The sequence below is a fragment of the Gouania willdenowi genome, chromosome 4 (genome assembly GCF_900634775.1).
Source record: "Gouania willdenowi chromosome 4, fGouWil2.1, whole genome shotgun sequence".
NCBI classification, from domain to species: Eukaryota; Metazoa; Chordata; class Actinopteri; order Blenniiformes; family Gobiesocidae; genus Gouania; species Gouania willdenowi.
Window position 1 is genome coordinate 5844235 of NC_041047.1, and position 19591 is coordinate 5863825.

Here is a 19591-nt window from a genome sequence, read left to right on the forward strand (position 1 = left end):
TGGGAATCTTTTACTGGATACTGGGATCATTAAAATGTTATTTCAGTTTTTTTTAACCTTGGGGTCATGACCATGACCATGGCCTGAAATGTAATTGGTAAAACAAAAAATAGTGCTGGGCAAAGATTCAAATTTTTAATCGCAATTAATCACATCATTCTCTGCGCAAAATTCAATAATAATTTCAAACGTAGTGTATTGAACACTTTTGTTTAAAAAGTACTGCTGTATGAACAAAAGTGAGACAACATTTGTCTTGTAAACACTTAACACAAACAAATAAGGTGCTTTTTATTCCCTTTACACGGTAGTGCAACATAATATATCCCCAAAAAGCGGTCACGATTTAAAAAAAGTTGGGAACCACTGTGTTATTTAATTAAAGGAAGATTCAGGTTTAGATTAAGTGGTTCTCATACAGTGTTTATTTGCTTTTCCCCAGTTTTTTATATTAATCAATAAATCAAATCAAATTTATTCTTCCATGTTTACAATTTCTGCATTGTAATTGATAGTCAGTACTTTTCACATGTCAGAATAGGAGCATGTTGAAGACCGAGTCTTATTACACACGCCCCTTTTTGTTCAGTAAAACAATGTCCAAATAAATGGTCGCCGATCAATTCTGCGAGATTTTCTACATTATAGCAGGCACAACGTTACCAACGTCATCAATAAGCAATCCAACAACATATTAAGTGTAAAAATGTTTGTTTGTAAATATTATATATACATGTCCTAAATAATCTAAATAATGCACTAACAGTCAGTAACTTTAATAAAAATCTGACTTCTTATAGTCGTACTACATTAGTTTATCTCGTAGCATTTCTTTAAAATGTACAAACTTAGGTTTTAACAGTGTTTTTCAACCTTGGGGTCACCTGGGAGAAAAATGGGTTTGCTTGAAATGTCTAGTAATAAAATGTAAAAAATTTCTGATTAAAATTACATTTCTATATAGGATTTTTATCATTATGTGCATGAACATGTGCATAGAGCAATAACGTCCCCAAGCTCCATGCTCAGCCCTTAAAATAGAATAATAGAAAAAAAGAATAAAAATAGAAAAACAATAATATAAATATAATAGAATAAATACAAAATATTACAAATATACAAACACACAATGATATACAAAACAGTAATATCACAGAAATAGATATACAGTGCAGGAAGTTCACAGAGCTTAAATAATAATTTATTTTATTTCAAATTAAAACACCACATGCATTTTCTAACAAACTTTCACTTTCTCAAATATAAATCTAGTTCAAATAAAAAGCAGTGTGACATTATCTGAGCTGGCGCATATTGTCACATTGTATTTGTAATGCAAGATAACAAACATGATCAAAAAACTAATTTTAGAGAAAGACAGTCTCTGACCTCACCATAACTTTCAATTTGGCGTGCAAGGTGATTTTGCTTGGAGATAAAATCAAACAAATATTTTAAATATTGGTGGCTGAATGCTTTAAACCTTAGAAAACGGAAAGCGATCTATTTACATGTGTTAAAACTATACACATAATGTACAAATTTCACTAAGTATTATTAAGATCTATCTATTTATTTCTATAAGTATTGTTAGAAGTTTAATAAATTGATGGATCACCTACAGGATGGGCATTGTAGCACAAACTGTGACTTCACATTAAAGCTAAAATATTTAAGGAATGTGTGTGCACATGGAGGTCTGGTTGATATCTCCTATTTCAGCCTTTAATTATGGCATCCCTACCACTTTGTTACACAACATTTTTCAGACAGACAGTAAAGTACCTGCCGCACAAACTGTCTTTTGCAACACAATTACACTATGTGCACCATTATTAGGCGAGTGAGTTTTTTGACTGTATGATCGTTTCTTTTTTTTTTTTTTTTTCTTATTTCCCAACTCTAATCTAAAATAATTTAAGGGCTTATTGGATTTAAGCATATTCTGTGATGTCTGTGTGTGTAATGATGGAGGGTGTGGCTTAAGCAGATCAACACTATCTCAAAAGCTTCCATTCTACAGGCAAAATGGGACAAAAAGGAGAATAAACAAGCTGCAAAAAGTACAAATAAAATACAAATAAAAATGTAATACAGTCTTTCAGAGGGATGCTTTACTCTGGACATAGTTGAGATAGTTGGACAATACTTTTAAGATGACAAAAGACACAAACCATCAGTTAATTAAAATCAAGTTCCTCCACAGAAATCACATTACCCAATAGAAAATGCATGAACTGGGCTGTTCTCAGGGCACCCAGGGAACAAATTATACTTATTTACAACCCTTATGGTTTTGATCCCCAGTACAGCAATTTTTTGCCTCTAATTACAGAGAAACTCTCCTCCATTTTGGACTCCAATCACAATCCATCCTTGCAGCACTCACTAAAAACACTATAAAAAAAAACAATATTAGTTCATTTAAAGATTAAAAACAATCATATATATTATTATTATTATTATTATTATTATTATTATTATTATTATAAACATCAACCAATGGCAGAATCTCCAAATAGAATTAATTTCCATGGAAGAGATGTCTGCTCTCAGAAAAACAATCAATAACCTGTTTTAAGGAACGTCGGATTTCTTTTTTAAATGCCTTAAATCTTAATTTCAAGCAAGAAAAGAAAAAGTATTTACTATATAGTGGGACGAGATCACAGAACTATCAAACATTTTGTTTCAAGTAGTCAACAGGGTAATGGGAAATGTGCTGAGAATAAGATGTAAACGTGAAGCTAAACCAGGAACCATGATCCTCCAGAACTACAACATACGTGAGGGCCAATCAGTGCATGGTGTTCAGTGCTCAGAAAGGAACTTGGTAACATGAAGGTAGGGTACTGGTATAGGTTGGTATTAGTTAAGTAGATGAAAACAAATATTTTATTGAAAAGTATGGACGCAAAGGTTTTTTTTTTTGGTAAAAAATTTGTGCCCACTGATATTATACTAAAAGCCAAAACTGCACATTTAATTTCTTAAATATTCAGGTTTCAGGGCTGTTAACATTTTTGATTGACTAAAAGCAGTGTAATTGTTCACTGGTAAAATCAATCCTTAAAAATTAATCTTGACATGAGTATGTAGCCTAAAGTTGTCAACAAAAAGCAGCAGGATGAAAATAATTTATGTGTGTTTTCATGCTAAATATTTGAGCGTGAGTTATCCTGAAGCTGCTCTCTGTGGAACGCTCTAATCTGGGTCAAATGTTGAGTTAGCATTTTTGATCTGCTGTGTGTGCGTGTGTTTGTGTGCACACAAAGTGGGGGAGACACACTATTAGCTAAACAAATCTGGACTTTGTGCTAATGACAGGGATGGCAGGCTGCCAGGCAGACAGATAATAGCACAGTAGTCAGTGACTGAGTGATTTCAGCTGAGGGCTGTTTCACCTCAGCAACGGTCGTCAACCTGCAGCTCAGGGCCCCACTGAGGGTCACACGCAGCTCTCAGGAATGTGAAGATGTAACGTGTTAATAGGTGTTCATTGTGTGGTGTGTTCACATAGTTGTTCACTGAACCATGTCAGTAGAAGAGTTGTCGGGTTTTGATCTATTCATGACAAGCATGAATTACAGATTGTTAGCATTCGTCTTTTTAATCTACATTTATCCATTTCATTGTCGTTCTACTGACGACAGTACAGGTAATGTGAGGGAAGAATTCTAATAAGTAACTAGAAAAAAGGATGCATGTGCTGATATTTATGGCTGAACCCTCTGAGAAATAATGCAGAAGATGTGATGAAAACAGTTGAAATGGGTTGAAAAACAGTTATAGGCTGTAACATGTTAGAAGTGTTGAAATAAGCTCAAAATGTTGCAGAAAGGTGAAAAAGATTGTGAAATGTGTTTTGTGAGCGGCTAGACAGATATACTTACCACTTTTGCAAAAAAATAAGACTGAGGGTTGAATATTTTCGAAGTTGTGACAATTTTTGTTTGTAAAGAGTTTAAGGTAAACGCTGGACCTGCTCCACTGTAGAAATTGGGTCAATGCTAAAAATGGAACTCAGTTAAAGGGCTGAAATAGTTAAAGATACAGAAAAGTTGAATAGTTTGAAGGATGCCTCCTGCATCCTCACTAATGAATAACTCATATGAACAGACAAATGAATAACTTAACCCAAAGACACTGTATCTACAAACTATAGAGTAAGAGGGAATGCCAAAGATTATCAAAGCTGACTTAGAAAGCAGATTTCAACATGTCGGCGCTCTCTCCCATAGATACCAAAGAAGAGTAGATATGACACGTCCCTTTAAACTTCCATTGTTTTAGACGGCACGCAAACTAACAACTCAAGGATGCCTGTACATTCCACTGCATACGGTTGCACAGTAAGACGCATAGTTGAAACTTGGAAACTGGGAATAACCTATCATAGTCTTCCATTTTGTATTTTTTGTGAAAGAAAAGTTCTGTATTACTAAGTAAACTGCATGGAAATCAGTTGAGAAATAAGTAAGTAAAAAAGATTTATATTTAATGTACACGCATTACCTTTATTGGGAACGTTGCCCCAACCAAAATGGCTGCCACAAAGGCACGTCGCTATCCATGCTCTCTACCCTACAATGTTGTTATTGTTGTTGTTCTTCTTCTAGTAAACCAGATGGAGCAGAGGGAGAAGTGTGTGGACCATCAACAGTTTTATTAAAGGATGTCATGATGATGTTGATGATGACGACGACGACGACGACGAATATATATTCGCTGTGTGCTTCTAGTTTCAGACTGGCACAGACATTTTTTGTATTATTCATTATATTTTGTATAATCAGCTTAAAACAGAAAAAACTCATACTGATTTTAAAGTCAAATAGAATTTAATATGATAAAATACAACATTTTCTTTTCTTTTTTTTTTTTAAATGTCCTTTACAAAAACATTGCATTGTATCAACCTTGTAAACTCAATATTGTGTATTTTATCGTTTCATAAACTCAGTGTATTGACCCACCGCTACTAACTACCTTTCCTTCTCATGCATTCCAGTGAGCAGCTGGAACAGTGGCTAGTTATTTTGGGAACATATACGTTTCAGTTAATGTGGGTATAAACAATAAAGAAGTTCTATAAGACCAGCAGCTGAAGAATACTGTGATACTAACGTGATGTGAACCAGTGCACGAACAGCCAATTTCATCATGTTTGGATTTGGACACTCGAAAGGTACCTAAAGATGCCCCATTACCAAGTTTTTAATAATCATTGCAGTGTATTTAAATTGTCATAACAAAAAATCCAATTGAACACAATAACACAGCAGGCTTTTGTTTGTTTGTTTAGATAATTATGTAACAGTAAAACAGGAACAGATTTTTTTTCTTCCTTATCCTCTTTTTTTTTTTACTATCTTGATTGCAAGCAGCATTTTTCCATTGCTCAACAAATAAGCTTAAAAGTCTTTGAAAGAAGTGCTTATGAAATTGTATTGTACACAATCTACTCCATAAATGGGATTTTCATTTCATTTGCAGTTTGTCTAAAAAAGCTGTGTCTGCGCTTTTGCAGTGTTTACGAATGCAACACTGTCTGCATCAGGAGTGCCTGCACAGCACCCTAAACGAAACACACACGCACGCACGCACGCACGCACGCACGCACGCACGCACGCACGCACGCACGCACGCACGCACGCACGCACGCACGCACGCACGCACACACACACACACACACACACACACACACACACACACACACACACACACACACACACACACACACACACACACACACACACACACACACACACACACACACACACACACACACACACACACAATTTCAATGCAAATCATCAGTTAAGTCAAATAGCTGTTTAAGAAGTCACTTAAAATGATTAAACATTTGTTTCCAATAACTTGTTTAATTTAGTTTGATATTGGAGCAAGAATCAAAGCTTTAAGTCCACATTGCTCTACATTTACAGTGTTTATTTATAATAAAATGGCTTCCTTTTTTACCTTCAAGCTAATGTATGGGTTGTGTTATTGCCGTCTAAGGAAATGACTTTCAGTAAAACTGAAGTGGCACAGACGTTAACTTCTGTGCTTTGAGTGAAAGGGTTTTATGTGTAATGTGGCTTCACCAGGTTGGCTTTTATTTTTAAAGGCACCCGATTCCAGATGTGCCTGCAAACAGCTGGGTGAACTAAAATATAGGAGGAGACTCTTTAAAAATCGGGCTGCTTTAAACAGCTTCAGATACGTTGGGAAATGTAAGATATTTATCTTGGATAGTTACCAAACTGTGGGCTGTGATCCAAAATAGCTCACATACCTATTCTTGTTTGGTTAGCAGGTGTTAGCAGTCAAATTTAAAACACTTCACTTCACACAAAAAGTAACAAAAAGAACAAAATAATGAAATTTCACTTTACTCTATATATAGTGTCTAAAGCAATGTTTTTTAACCTTGGGTCGTGACCCAATGTGGATTGCCTGAAATGTTGCAGTAGTTGATTTAAAAAAATACTGATTTAATTATTTTATTTTTTTAATTATTATTCTTTTTCAAATAAAAACATCACAATCTAAAAGCTGATATCCGGAGTTTCTGAGAAATCTATGTTTATGTATCATTCTTTTGAAATGCAAAAAAATTACCTACTGTAACTGGTCTTTGACTATGGTCTACTGCTGTGGTCATTCATACACGTCAATGTATATAAGTCCCTCCCTCCGAGTGTGCCCAGCCAATAGGCTTTGACTTCCTGGAGCGAGGACTGTCAATCAAAGTGAATGCTGCGTAAACTGTGCACAGAAACGAGGCGTAGCTTCTGGTAGATTGGCAGAGACAGGGGAGGAAGTGGAGCTGTTGAGGGCGGAACATCGAGACGTTCTCTCAGAAACTCCGGATAGCAGCTTTAAAGAACGGTATTCTATATTTTCACTTTCTCAATTATAAATGTAGTTAATAAAACACACTTGTCACTTGTCACTTTGTGCACTAATCCTGGGTAAGTCAGACACAGCATAAAAAACATGTAAAAAAAAAAACTAATACTAGAAAAAAATAAAAATGTGATATCAGAATGGGGTCACGACCCAAAAAAAGCTTAGAAACCACTGGTCGAAAGCATGATGGTCTCTGTCTGTCTCTTCTTCTCACTATCAAACACAGTTTGAGTCCTGTGTACCAGTTGGATATCTGACACAGAAGATGGAGCCAAGAATTTCAATGCATAAAAACATGAATAGCTATTTTTTTTTAATTACAGCAACAATCCTTGGAAAAAATGTCGATCTATCCCTGAGGTTATAAATCTTCATGGGATACAATAAATATCAGAGGAGCAGGCGGGGTATAGATGTAGCTTAGCTTAACGTTTCCAAGGACCATTTGATACTGAGCCGCAAAGCAAGAATAAAGCTTTAAAAATCATATGTATTTTATTTACGGGCATTTTGATTCACAAAAAGACACTTACACACGCACGTGCATTATTTTGATTTTAGAAATATGTACTATTATAATCTATTGGGATTACATGTAAACTGATCACACAAAGTAATGGGAATTTTGAGACAAACAATTATATATACAGTATAAATATGTTTTTTTTGCACAGACTCAAATGTTGTAATAAATATATTAAGAAATTCACACCACCTGGTGTTGACCAACCCTGACAATACAATACAGTTCATGTTCCAAACAAGATAATTATTATTTTCATTAAATTTTTAATGCTTTCATTGTTAATTTTCCACTTTTTCTCTCTCTCTCAATTACCCCCCGTAGTGGCGTTGCGTACCTCCATTTGAGAAACACTGCCTTCGATGTTAAAAATTGATATTTGGGCTCAAGTGAGTCCATATTTTTTGGTTTTGGGTCTCGAGCTGCAAAACTTCTGGACACAGTGACCTGGACTGTTTTGTTTAGTCCATAACAAAAGCTTTAGACATTGAGTCATTAACAAAGCAGCTCCATTTCACAGCATGTATTCACACATGCACAAACTAGAAATGATTCACCTCAGCAGGACCACTATAGTGACGACCTCTGACGTGTTCACATGTGTTTGACAAAGCATTGTCCTCAGCCAGACAACCCCCCCCACCCCCACCAGGAGGCACCCCACAGGTCTGAGCATGTCTGATGTCATCCATCTCTGTCTTTCTGACTCCAGCTCACACAGGGAGTCGAACACAGAGCAACAAACAATGCAATGGTCCTAATCAGTGAAGATTACGCTTGTTGTGTGTGCTGGAGTACCTCTCCTCCTCTCTCGCTCCTCCAGGAGGTGTAGGGAGGTCAGAAGGTGCAGGCGGTGGAGGTGATTATGGACGCCGAGCTCTAGGAGGTCGAATTCTGAGAGATGGAGGAGATCCTGGAAAATGAGGAGAAATCAACGTCACACTGTGGCCAAAATGTTACAGGGAATCCTTCTACATGTAACCCTCCTATTATCCTTGGGGTCAATTTGAGTTTAGTTGATACTTTTGATACATCCTTTTTAAACACAACAAAATATGTGTATGCAGTAATATATGCAACAGTTTTGTTTTTCAGGAGGGAAGCCATCTGCATCAAATATTTTGTTTATTGTAATATTGTTTTTTGTATTATTGCATTTCTTTGAAATAAAACAGTATATGATGTCATATCATCATCATATATGACATGGAACAGCTCTTTCACAGTGAAAGTGACGTAGACGAGGATGTCTGAGACAGACGACTTTATCGCGAATAACCCCAAATATATTACATAAAAATAAGTAAATAAATAAATATGTTTGAGAGAAAACATCAATCAATATGGTTCATTCTGTGAGAGTCATGTTTGTGCACCCCAAATTAGAAAAGATATGGATGAAAGTATTTCACGATATGCTAACTCTAACACTGAAAGTTTGACCTGATGGTGGCGCTGCAAGAAAAGGTCATATCATCACCACAACCAATAGGGTTCATACTCTTGTGTTCATTAATGTTGTCAATAAATTTGAGAAGATTTGGATAAAAACAATTTCAGACAAATTAATTCTAATTTAAGCGTTTGACCTGATGGTGGCGCTAGAGAACAGGTCATGGTTTCATTATCAAAGGGTTATTTATGTAACCAACAAATAAACAAAGTGCCCCACACACAGAAATGTGGTCAACAGTTTTCTGAAAATCATTTTCTGGAGGCAAATATCCCTGGGGTCCGATTGACCCCAAGGGTAAAATGTGTGATGAATATTTCAGGATAATAGGAAAATTAACCCGTTACAAACCTTTATATTAGAGTTATTTATTTGATTGGCTTTGAGTCATTATGTGATGATCATGAATATCTAAACAGCTGCACTGTATCACTGATCCTGTTTTAGATGAACTTTCATGTTCTCGTTGACACACCAGAAAGATGAGACAAGGCGAGCCGACCCGGGCCACGGTGAACTTTGACCCCCAGCTTTGACAGGGTTTCAACTCTGACTGGAGCTGGCGTCAGGTGGTCATCTCACTGAAAGACTAGCACTTTAGAGCAGGATATTTCTGGGCTCAATACTGTGGTCCGTGTAACAGCCGTGTGAAATCGCAACCCACCGACAAGACACCCTGTCGTCTCCTTACATATCATTAGTTTTCTCATTTGTCAACATGTCTTTAGTCATCCACAATCTTATCAGAAGTGAGGGAGAAGTTGTTTTTGACGAAATATAGAAGCACAAAACTGGGAGTTTGAATTCCTCCAGTATTTGAATGATGGACTAACACAGTGGTTCTCAAAGTTTTTTGCGTATTCCCAACTTTATATAAAGGTGTACTTTCAAATTATCCTGACAAACACATTTTCAAATTTCAAACGTAAAAAGTAAGGTCATATTTCAAAATGAATCAAAAATCACAAACTAAATTAAACTAAGTACCTGCATAAAAAAATAATTTAAAAGTGCAGTCGTCAAAAAACAAGAAATAAAGAAACAATCTGTGACAAAAAGCAAAAAAAAAAGGAAATTCAGTGCACGTATGAAATAACTAACTATAGTTATTTTTGTCAGTAGCACAATAGAGGGTCTCTGAAAATCTCTGAAATGTCGGCATGAAATGTGTTGAAGAATATTATAAACTGTACATTTTTTAAGTATGCACGGTGGGCACACTCGTCATACTCAACCGCCCCATGATGCATTGCGAGTGGAATGTAAAATCGCCTGGGACCGGCTTCAAGCTAAAAGTCAAACATCCCCTTTTCAAAACAAAAGCATCTCTTTATGTATTCCATCAGTTTTTTAACACTTATATAAATAGGGCTCTTGTTTTGAAGTTAACTGGAAGTTTAGTCAGTAGCACAATGGAGGGTCTGCAAAAATCACCGAAATGTTGCCATTAAATGTGTTCCCTCGAGTTTTATGGATCAAATGAGCACATGTTGATATTCTACTTGATCACTTTCTCACTCCAAATGCATCGTGGTAAACTTTGAAGGACACTTCAGTGGGAACATTCACAATCTTAACCCTCCTCATCATATTTATAGTATATAGTAGACAGTATATACTCATTGAGTTTGTAGTGTGTAGTACGGAGTATACCATTTCAAACACAGCCTATACCTCTCTATTTACAATTCTCTCAATCCAACCTACTCACCACAGATTGCAGAGTCCATATGTATTCGTTTTTATAGAAGGGGTGATGCACGATGTTTCTATGATGTCACAGAATCTTCTTCACAGCCAATAGTAATTGTAATAGCTGGATTTCAAACCATAGAGGGCAGTCACTTTAACATTTTACAACAAAATACGCCAAATTGAAATACTTTGACTAAAATGTTATGTGTATTATTTGCGATATTTGATATTAGTTACACATTTTTGGATAAACTACATAAAGATGGACAGTTGTGTCATCACGAAACAGTGATTCACTAGTTTAGCGACATTCGTGTGACCAGTGATTTATAAAGGCAAGGGTTTATCATGTGTCTGTCTAAATGGAACTAACTGCGAGGTAAGCAAAAGGTTCTTGGCCTACTTTTGAAACTTTAGAGACACAGCATTGTTTTTGTCAGATACAAGAAAAGAATTAGAAGCAAATTACCAGAACAGTCAGAGAAATAGCTGCCTGCTCTGAACCTGTCTGTCTAGACAAACTGGCGGCTGCAGCGGGGAAAAAGAAAATTGCCGGGACCACTGGCGACCTCCTATCTCCCAAAAGTGTGCCGACTCGCCCCATTCATCCTGCGCTTGTCATTTCTTCTTCTTTAATGACACACGTGCACACTCCGCCACACTTCAGGCAGCGCCACGCCATTAACAACACCTGAAGTACAGAGTCTTTGAAGCACGGCTCACTTTGTGTGCAGTAATGATAAAACAACCAAGACAGAGAGACACACACCCCTAACCCTAACCCACACGTAGAGGACACACAGTGATTCATCACAGCACGAAACAAGAGCTTTTTGTTTTGGTTTCTGCACAATACGATTATTATCTGGGTTAATCACAAACGCTGCTCTATTTAGACTACAGAGGGGGAAAACACACACACACACACACACACACACACACACACACACACACACACACACACACACACACACAGCAAATACCAACACACGGACACATGCACATGCACACATCAACACACACACACACACTTGAAAAAAATAACTAAGTTAAAGTACAAATACCATTACTGAAAATGACTTTAGTAAAAGTTAAAGTCCCCCATTACAAAATCACTTGAGTAAAAGTCTTAAAACAACTAAGCATCAAAAGTATCTTGTGAAAAAAACCCTCAAGTATCAAAAGTACAAGCATTTTTTCAAAGTACACAACAGCTATAAATGTTCTCCCCTTGTTCTTTTTATTTCATTTTTAGGTAAATGAAAAAGATGTGGTATGATAAATCAAAAACAAAAAACACCTGAGCAAATATTAACAGTTTGTGAATCAATATCTGCCTGATACATTGATTGATATTGGCTGTAAAAAGCAACTCCTTAGCTTTCAGAAACTGGTGAAATTTCTCAGATAGAGTAAATATTAGCGGAGTTAGGGTAATCTAAAATAACGAGTTTGTAAAATCCGGCCAGGCGGTTCGGATAAAACGTGAAAAGAGGATATGTCCGAGTAAAAGCAGCTGTATGGTGACCCTGTTCAACCCAAACTGATGAGGTAAACTCAAGTAAAGTACAAATCAAATCATTGTTACTACTGTATACACCTCTAACACATGCACACACACACGCAGGCACACACACGCACACCAACCAACACACACACAGGCACACCAACACACATACACGCAGACGGACACAAACGCAAACCAACACACACACGCACACCAACCAACACACACACAGGCACACCAACACACATACACGCACACATACACGCACACCAACACACACACGCACACCAACCAACACACACACAGGCACACCAACACGCATACACGCACACGCAGACGGACACAAACGCACACCAACACACACACGCACACCAACCAACACACACAGGCACACCAACACACATACACGCACACGCAGACAGACACAAACGCACACCAACACACACACACAGGCAAATACCACATCACACTCTTGCTTACACATATGCATAAGCAGACATTTAATGTGTATGCAAGCACAGATTGACAAAACACATGCACGCACGCAATCCTCCTTACTCTTCTTCTTCTGCATAAACCCATGGGCTGACATGTTATTTCTCTCTCTTTTACTGAACGCACTGAGCTGAGAAAAAACAGCAGCTCTCACAGAAGTCCTGAGTGTGAACGTTGGTTTTACTGCATAAATATTGTTGCAACAGTTAATGAAGCAAGGCAGGCATTCAGGGTTGGCTCGGCACTCTTTTCAATGTGGCTTGGACCGTGAAGTGTGAAAATTCTGCATGATTGACTGAATTTGAACATTAAAAAGCCCTGTTGTTTTCACAATACTAATATCACACCCTAAAAGTTTAAAGGATGTTTTTTCTGTTTTGTTGTTTCTCATTCCTGTCTCAACATCTCTGAATTAAAGATTTTAAATTATTTCTGATCAAATAATGTGAGCCATCTGTTAAGTAATGATTGCAGGGGCAAAATGGAAAATGCAGGTGATTTTAAATAAACATTGGATTTATTCTAGTTCATTTTAGTTTGTAACTTTGCAGCTGTTTTGAGATGTACCCCCAACAAGCTTTTGTGTATCTTAAAAATAAAACATTTTAAAGTGTGTAAATGAAAGCATGAAGATGCTCAGTCTATAACACAGTGCTACAGGCATAGCGAGGAATCGATCCTCATTAACTCAGCCTGAATGGAACCCAACCCACAGTGTGGTTTGTTGAATGAATCAAACGCTGTCATGGTAAACAGAACATTCTTCCTTTAGTGGATAGTTCATATTTTTTATAATTTTTACTTCAATTGTTTTATAAGATTTATATTTATTTTGTTTCTATTATGCGGATGTGTCCTTGTTGTAGTGTTGAATCATCAAGATCCCATCATGTTTTGATGCGATCAAACTTTAGAAATACTAATGCACTGATTTACTGAGATCTCCAACAAACACATGCATGATTTACTAAAAATTTACTGATAACAGGAGCAAAAGTGGTGGAAACGTCCGTATTGAATTGAAGGCTTTGTGCTCAGATTTTCTCTTGGGTGCATTCACACTGGTGTTTAGTCCTAGGCTCGGTCTGAATGGGCAGAGGGAAGGTGATAACTTCATTACCTTTGTTTGGCTCAGTTTCCGATAAGAGAGTAACTTCTGATCCACTCCAAACAGCGCAGTTACATGAACCAACCCTTTGAGGGCGCCGTTACTGGAGTAGACGCTTATCTGATCTATGGCTGTTTTAAAATCACATGTTGACGTACTACACATTCAATGAGTATAAACTGTTTCCTATATACAATAAGAATGGTTAGGAAGATTAGTAGGTTTGACTGTTCCCACAGAAGTATACTTCCAAATTTCCCAAGATGCATTTCAAACCTACAAAAACCTGAATCACACCGAGGCTAAATATCTCTGTTGATTCTCCACCTTTGAAAGTTCTGAAAACATTTTAAGTGAGAAAGTGACCAAGTAGAATATCAACATGTGCTCATTTGATCCATAAAACTCACAGAAACAAATTTCATGCCGACATTTCGGAGATTTTTGTAGACCCTCCATTGTGTTACAGACTAAACTTCCAGTTAACGTCAAAACAAGAGCCCTATTTACAAAAGCGTTAAAAACTAATGGAAGACAAGAAGAGATGCCTTTGTTTTGAAACGAGGATGTTTGATATTTAGCTTGAAGTCGGTCCCAGGACGATTTTTCATTCTGCTCGCAATGCATCATGAGGTGGTTGGATATGACTCGTGTGCCCAATGTGCATACTTAAAAAATGTCTCGATATATTATGCATCTGGGTATTTCTCATGTATTCAATCTTTCCATACTATCAACTAATGTGAATGCACTAGATACTCACCTGACCATCTACAATGCCATGTGGTCTACGTCATCTCGGATACGTACTGTTTTTAGTTTGTGCCGAGCACGGTTTGGGTTCACAGCGCTCCTAATCGCTCTAGACTTCAACTGGAATTGCTCCGAGACCGACAGAGACAATCACTCTAGAATTTGTCTGTTTGACCCGCTCTAGACTTTGTTTGCGTGTTCATACCAACTAAACGAGGTGGATTATCCGAGCGAAGAAATTCTACAGTGTTTTAAACGCTCTAGGGTCCGTGTGTAAACACACCCTTAGGTTCATGCCTCACATGTAACTACAGAACCCTCTCCTGGTCAGTGTTGCCCTCAGCAAGCCATATACTATTGTATACTGATAGCATTCACCAAGGTCTCTGCCTGAGGAGGCTCCGCTATGTTAGAACTACCGCTATCAGCAACATACATAACCCTGAGAGCACTGAACAGCAGCAGACTCACTGAGGCACACACACTAAAAGCTTGTATACCTCTGATTCTCAAACCGGTCTGTTCCTCAAAACCCTTTGACCAAATAAACCCTGTGTTCGCATCTGACCAGCAACCCTAAAGCTCGACTCCGTCTCATTCATCCAAACCGCCACAACAATGCCTGTCAAACATGCTGAATAAATGCACAAAAACAACACCACAAACATTGTCAGGGTTTGGCAAATCACCTAGCATGAACTAAATTGATGTATTTTCATCTCCTCCTCACAACATAGATTTTTTTTATTATTTTGCGCAGTTGACATACGCTCAGTTACTAAATCAACTGCAACTTGTCACTTCTTGTGGTATTCAAACCATTAAAATCAGGTGCTGTGGGTAAAAATTAGAATCTCAATAATATGAGCAGAGTTGGTTGAGGAACGGAGCGTAATGTGTTCCCATACAATGTGGATAACTGAGAGCCACTGAGCCGTTCAATGTTATTATAAAATCCTAACGCTGCTCTGAGCTCATTATCAACATAATATGAACAAGAAAAGTGAGTAAAAATACTCGGCACTGCAAAACGACAACGCTACATTTGAGAATTGATGAAGTACTTTCTATTTTTTTTTACAAACCTTCATGCAATTCTATCCACAAATATTCACTTTTATTCTGTTCTTTAGAGACACGCTCTCCATCGTCTTCCATCAGCATCCCCTAATGTCTTCAATGCTAATCACATCAATGCATTCTGGGTAAACATCAGTCAGCGGTAGCCTTATAATTCATGCCTTATTAGCTCATCTGTCTTATGTGCTGGTCTGGGGCTGGCGAGCAAATCATTCAAAATGAAATTTGTGATGTAAAACCAGCCTCCACATCACTGTGCGCTCTATGTAATTAGTACAAAATTAAGTTTTATTGGTTAGCTTCAAGAACCAGTTCTCGTGAAAACTGCTCATCGGAAGATTTGCACAAATAAACATTTTTTTTTTTAGTTGTGATTCTTTAAAGGATCACTTTCTCCAAGTCATTGATAGAACATTCTTACAACTTCTTACAACACGTTTTTCTGCTGCTTCTCTGATTTCATTAATACAAACCATTATAATAATAATAATTTATGCTTTAAAAGTAGCATAATTTGGATTACTTCACTATACAGAGACTGTTTGTGATATAACAAAGATGATGAAGCCATACTGTGTTCACCTCCACACCGTCGTATTCCTGCTCCATTGCCGTGCAGTACTGGGGAAGACCCAGCTGGCTCAGCCACCGGGAGATGGACTGATGCTTCATGACAACCTCTGCCACTCCTGTTTCTTTCTTCTTTCCGGAAATCTAAAAGAAGAAGTAGAAACAAACATTAACACAAAGCCAGATTACAGAATAAAGCACCTCATTTAGAACTTCAGATTTGAAGTTGAACTCCTGCATATACAGTTAATCAACACGGAATTGGCATCACCTCGACCAAAAACATTAACACTGAGGATGACCAAAACATTCATGTTATAAACAACACGTTCACAGAGGACACGCACGTGTCTTTGACTCTCCTGTTCCCAGAGGTGAAGGTAATAAGTAATAAGTACTCACGTTACTGTGATTGAGCTGCTTTTATGGGTTCTTGTACTTTCTTGAGTACAGCATATTTCTAAATTAGAAGTAAAGTAATTTGTTACATTTCTACACCCAACCATTACTGAGTATTAGTAATATTTGTTTTTTCCATTTTATGGCACATTGAACATAATCCATATGTTCTGAGCCATACCATTTCTGATCAGTCACTATATGGTTAAGGTTAGGGTTTCTGCCTATTATGTTGTTGTTACCCACATGGCACATTTGGCATGACACTGTTTTAGAGTTTATAAATGTAGTTATACTTAGAGCCTGAGAATTTTTTTTTTATTTTGAATTGAATTCATTGGTGTTATTTCATTTAAAGATACATTAAAGCAGTGTTTCCCAACCTTTTCTGTCTCATGTACCCCCCGATCCCTCTCTTCAGATTAGGAGAACCCCTTCATCACTCCAATTTAGTAACCTTTTTTATTTTATTTACATGTTGTTAACATGTTGGCTTGAAAATGTCTACCTGTACGTTTGACGCACACAAATATCAATTTTGTGCATTACAATTATTGTATATCAGAGAATATATTTACCTCAATTTTTTTAGTAATGCGCATAACATGTTAGTAACAATTTAGTAGGATATTAAGGGCACAATATTGTTTAGTCCACGAATGCCGTTTATTATCAACGGGTGGAAAACATGTTGAATGAGCATGTACATTGTCTGAAATAGGCTTAAAGATGACTCAGCATGTTGGAAACAGATTCATCAATGTTTCCAAGTACCCCCTGCAATGTGTTCAAGTACCCCTAGGGGTACACGTGCCCCTGGTTGAGAACCACTGCATTAAAGAATTGTACATTTTGACAAACCTTTTTATTTTATTCAGATGCCTTTGTGAAAAATAAATGAAGTTCCAATTGTGCAAGATTTTGTCTCTTATTTTTTAAGTTTATACATGACATGTTTACTGTATACAAAGGAAGCGTGGCAATATTTATTACCATAAATAAACATGGTAACTTGCACTTTGAGTACTATTTAATTGAGCTACTTCTTCCTTGTAATTGAGTATTTTATGTATGAGTTACTTGTACATCAATCAAGTAACAGTACTTCTACTTGAGTAGAATATATCAGTACTCTTTACACCTCTACCTGTTCTAAACCCTTTTTTTTGGGTAAAATGTGAACAGGATACAAAGAGAAAAAAAAGGACCAAATGAAAGAAATAAAATAGTTATCCATTAAAGTCTCACTGTGGATTGTGAAACTGTCACGTAAATGAATTAACATGATTTTGTATTATTTTTTGTGCTAAAAATTAGGAAATTGTGATGGAACACAAAAACAGATTAACTTGAGAGTTTCACAATCCTCCATGAGATCAGGTTGAATTTTCTAGGTACGACTTCCTGCTCACCTGTCGTTCTAATCAGGACTAAACAGAAAGAGAGTGGCTACAGCGGCCTGGATAAAATCTGCCAGTTTGTAATAAACATAAACAGCATAAAGTGGCCAAATCACCATGTTGGGGTTGTACAGAAGAGATTGCGTCCAGATTCTGCACGGTAAGAAGAATGGGCGGATGGAGCGGTATATCAGTCTGCATCCAGTAAAAAGTGAACATAACAAGCTGTAAATGGACTGAAATGCAGACGTGGAGCAGTGAGGAGGTCACGTCATGTGGAGAAAGAAACTCACCAGTTGAAACTCATCAGAATACACGAAAATATCCCTTAAACCGAATGGGAGTATAGCAGCCCACCTACCTGCCTGTTCTGATTGGCCGAGTTGTTTGAAAGGCACCCTCATCAGCCAATAGAGTGCGGCCTTTAAGTGGATTTTTCTTGGAAAATTGCTAAATTATTGGAATGTGGCCAATACAGCGTTGGGTTCAATAGCCTGGAGAACACAGTAACTACACCTATATTCCGAATGTGGATGTAAACAAGGTCGTTATGACCATCCTTTGTGGAAAACCATCAGGATATTCCAATCTGCACAACATGCCAGGTAGGATCAGCTCTCCTGATGGATCAATAACCAACAGATTTATATTGATGACTGTTGTATACGATCATCTGTGTGTGTCAGTTGGTTTTTTTGTGTGTTTGTAAGCTGTCATTGTTATGACGTTCCTCGTTGAGCAACATCAGCCACATCAATGACCTGCCTTTGTGTTTAGGGACATGTCATTGTTTAATACAACAAATGCCTTGTGGGGAAAGAGGGCGTGGATGCCCCTCGCCCTATCCAATCACTTTAAGTGATGTCACGGGGAATATGCATGATGTCAGCGATGTCGCCCACACGTGCCCACCGTGTCCCACTCCTCACTGGGTTCCATCCATCATCAGCTGTTCATAAAGTAGATGGACTCTTGTCAGTTAGTGACACTGTTTTCAGATCAGCCTAATGGAAGAGAGGAGGTTTCCTGACCTCAGCGTGTCATCTGCAATGAGCTTATGTTGTGTTCAGGTTTTATACAGCAGAGCTATAAAGGATGCAACCCTCCTACAATAATCAATAATGGATGAATGAATGCATTATTTCGGTTAAAAAACAAAACTAAAATCATTTTTCATTTCACGAGCTCCCGGTATACCCTTAATGCTAATGCACAGACTACAATCAGGAGAACCAGAGGAGAAATTGTTGTTGTGCTTCGTGGGCGTTAGTTTTAGTTTATAATAAAACAGAAGCCCAGTTGTGTGCAAATTGTGCAAAAAATAGTTTGATCACCTTAATGCTAAACATGTAGCGGCTAGCATGGACAGCTAGCACGAACACTCGGACAATGCTAGCTGCATCGTGTCATCCTTAAGACTAAATAATTTATTGAATGTGTGTAATTCTATGATAGTATTTATTTATCTTTTTTAAACTATTAACATCTACAATAGTCAAAGGTTACAATGTTAATTGAAACTTGATTTCATTTGATCGTCATTTAAACTATGATGTTTTTAGTACTAATATACCAACTGAAGTTATTTTTCTTGATTAATCCTTTGCTAGTACAAAAATTAGCCATTGGGATTCAGCTTGTTCCTTTGTTGGTTGCTGTGTGATTATTGATAGTCGTTGGACTTGATTAACAA

General features: G+C 37.2%; 1 protein-coding gene across 1 annotated transcript in view; it reads right to left on the reverse strand.

The window, feature by feature from the left end:
• The window catches only part of bcar3 (BCAR3 adaptor protein, NSP family member), a 100260-nt gene that overhangs the window by 75552 nt on the left and 5117 nt on the right, over positions 1-19591 (reverse strand). Inside the window, exons 2-3 of the mRNA XM_028443613.1 lie at positions 16112-16243; positions 8237-8351 (exon numbers count right to left, since the gene is read on the reverse strand). Coding sequence (XP_028299414.1) covers positions 8237-8351; positions 16112-16201 — 205 coding nt within the window. The 5' untranslated portion in view covers positions 16202-16243. The remainder of the gene's footprint in view (positions 1-8236; positions 8352-16111; positions 16244-19591) is intronic.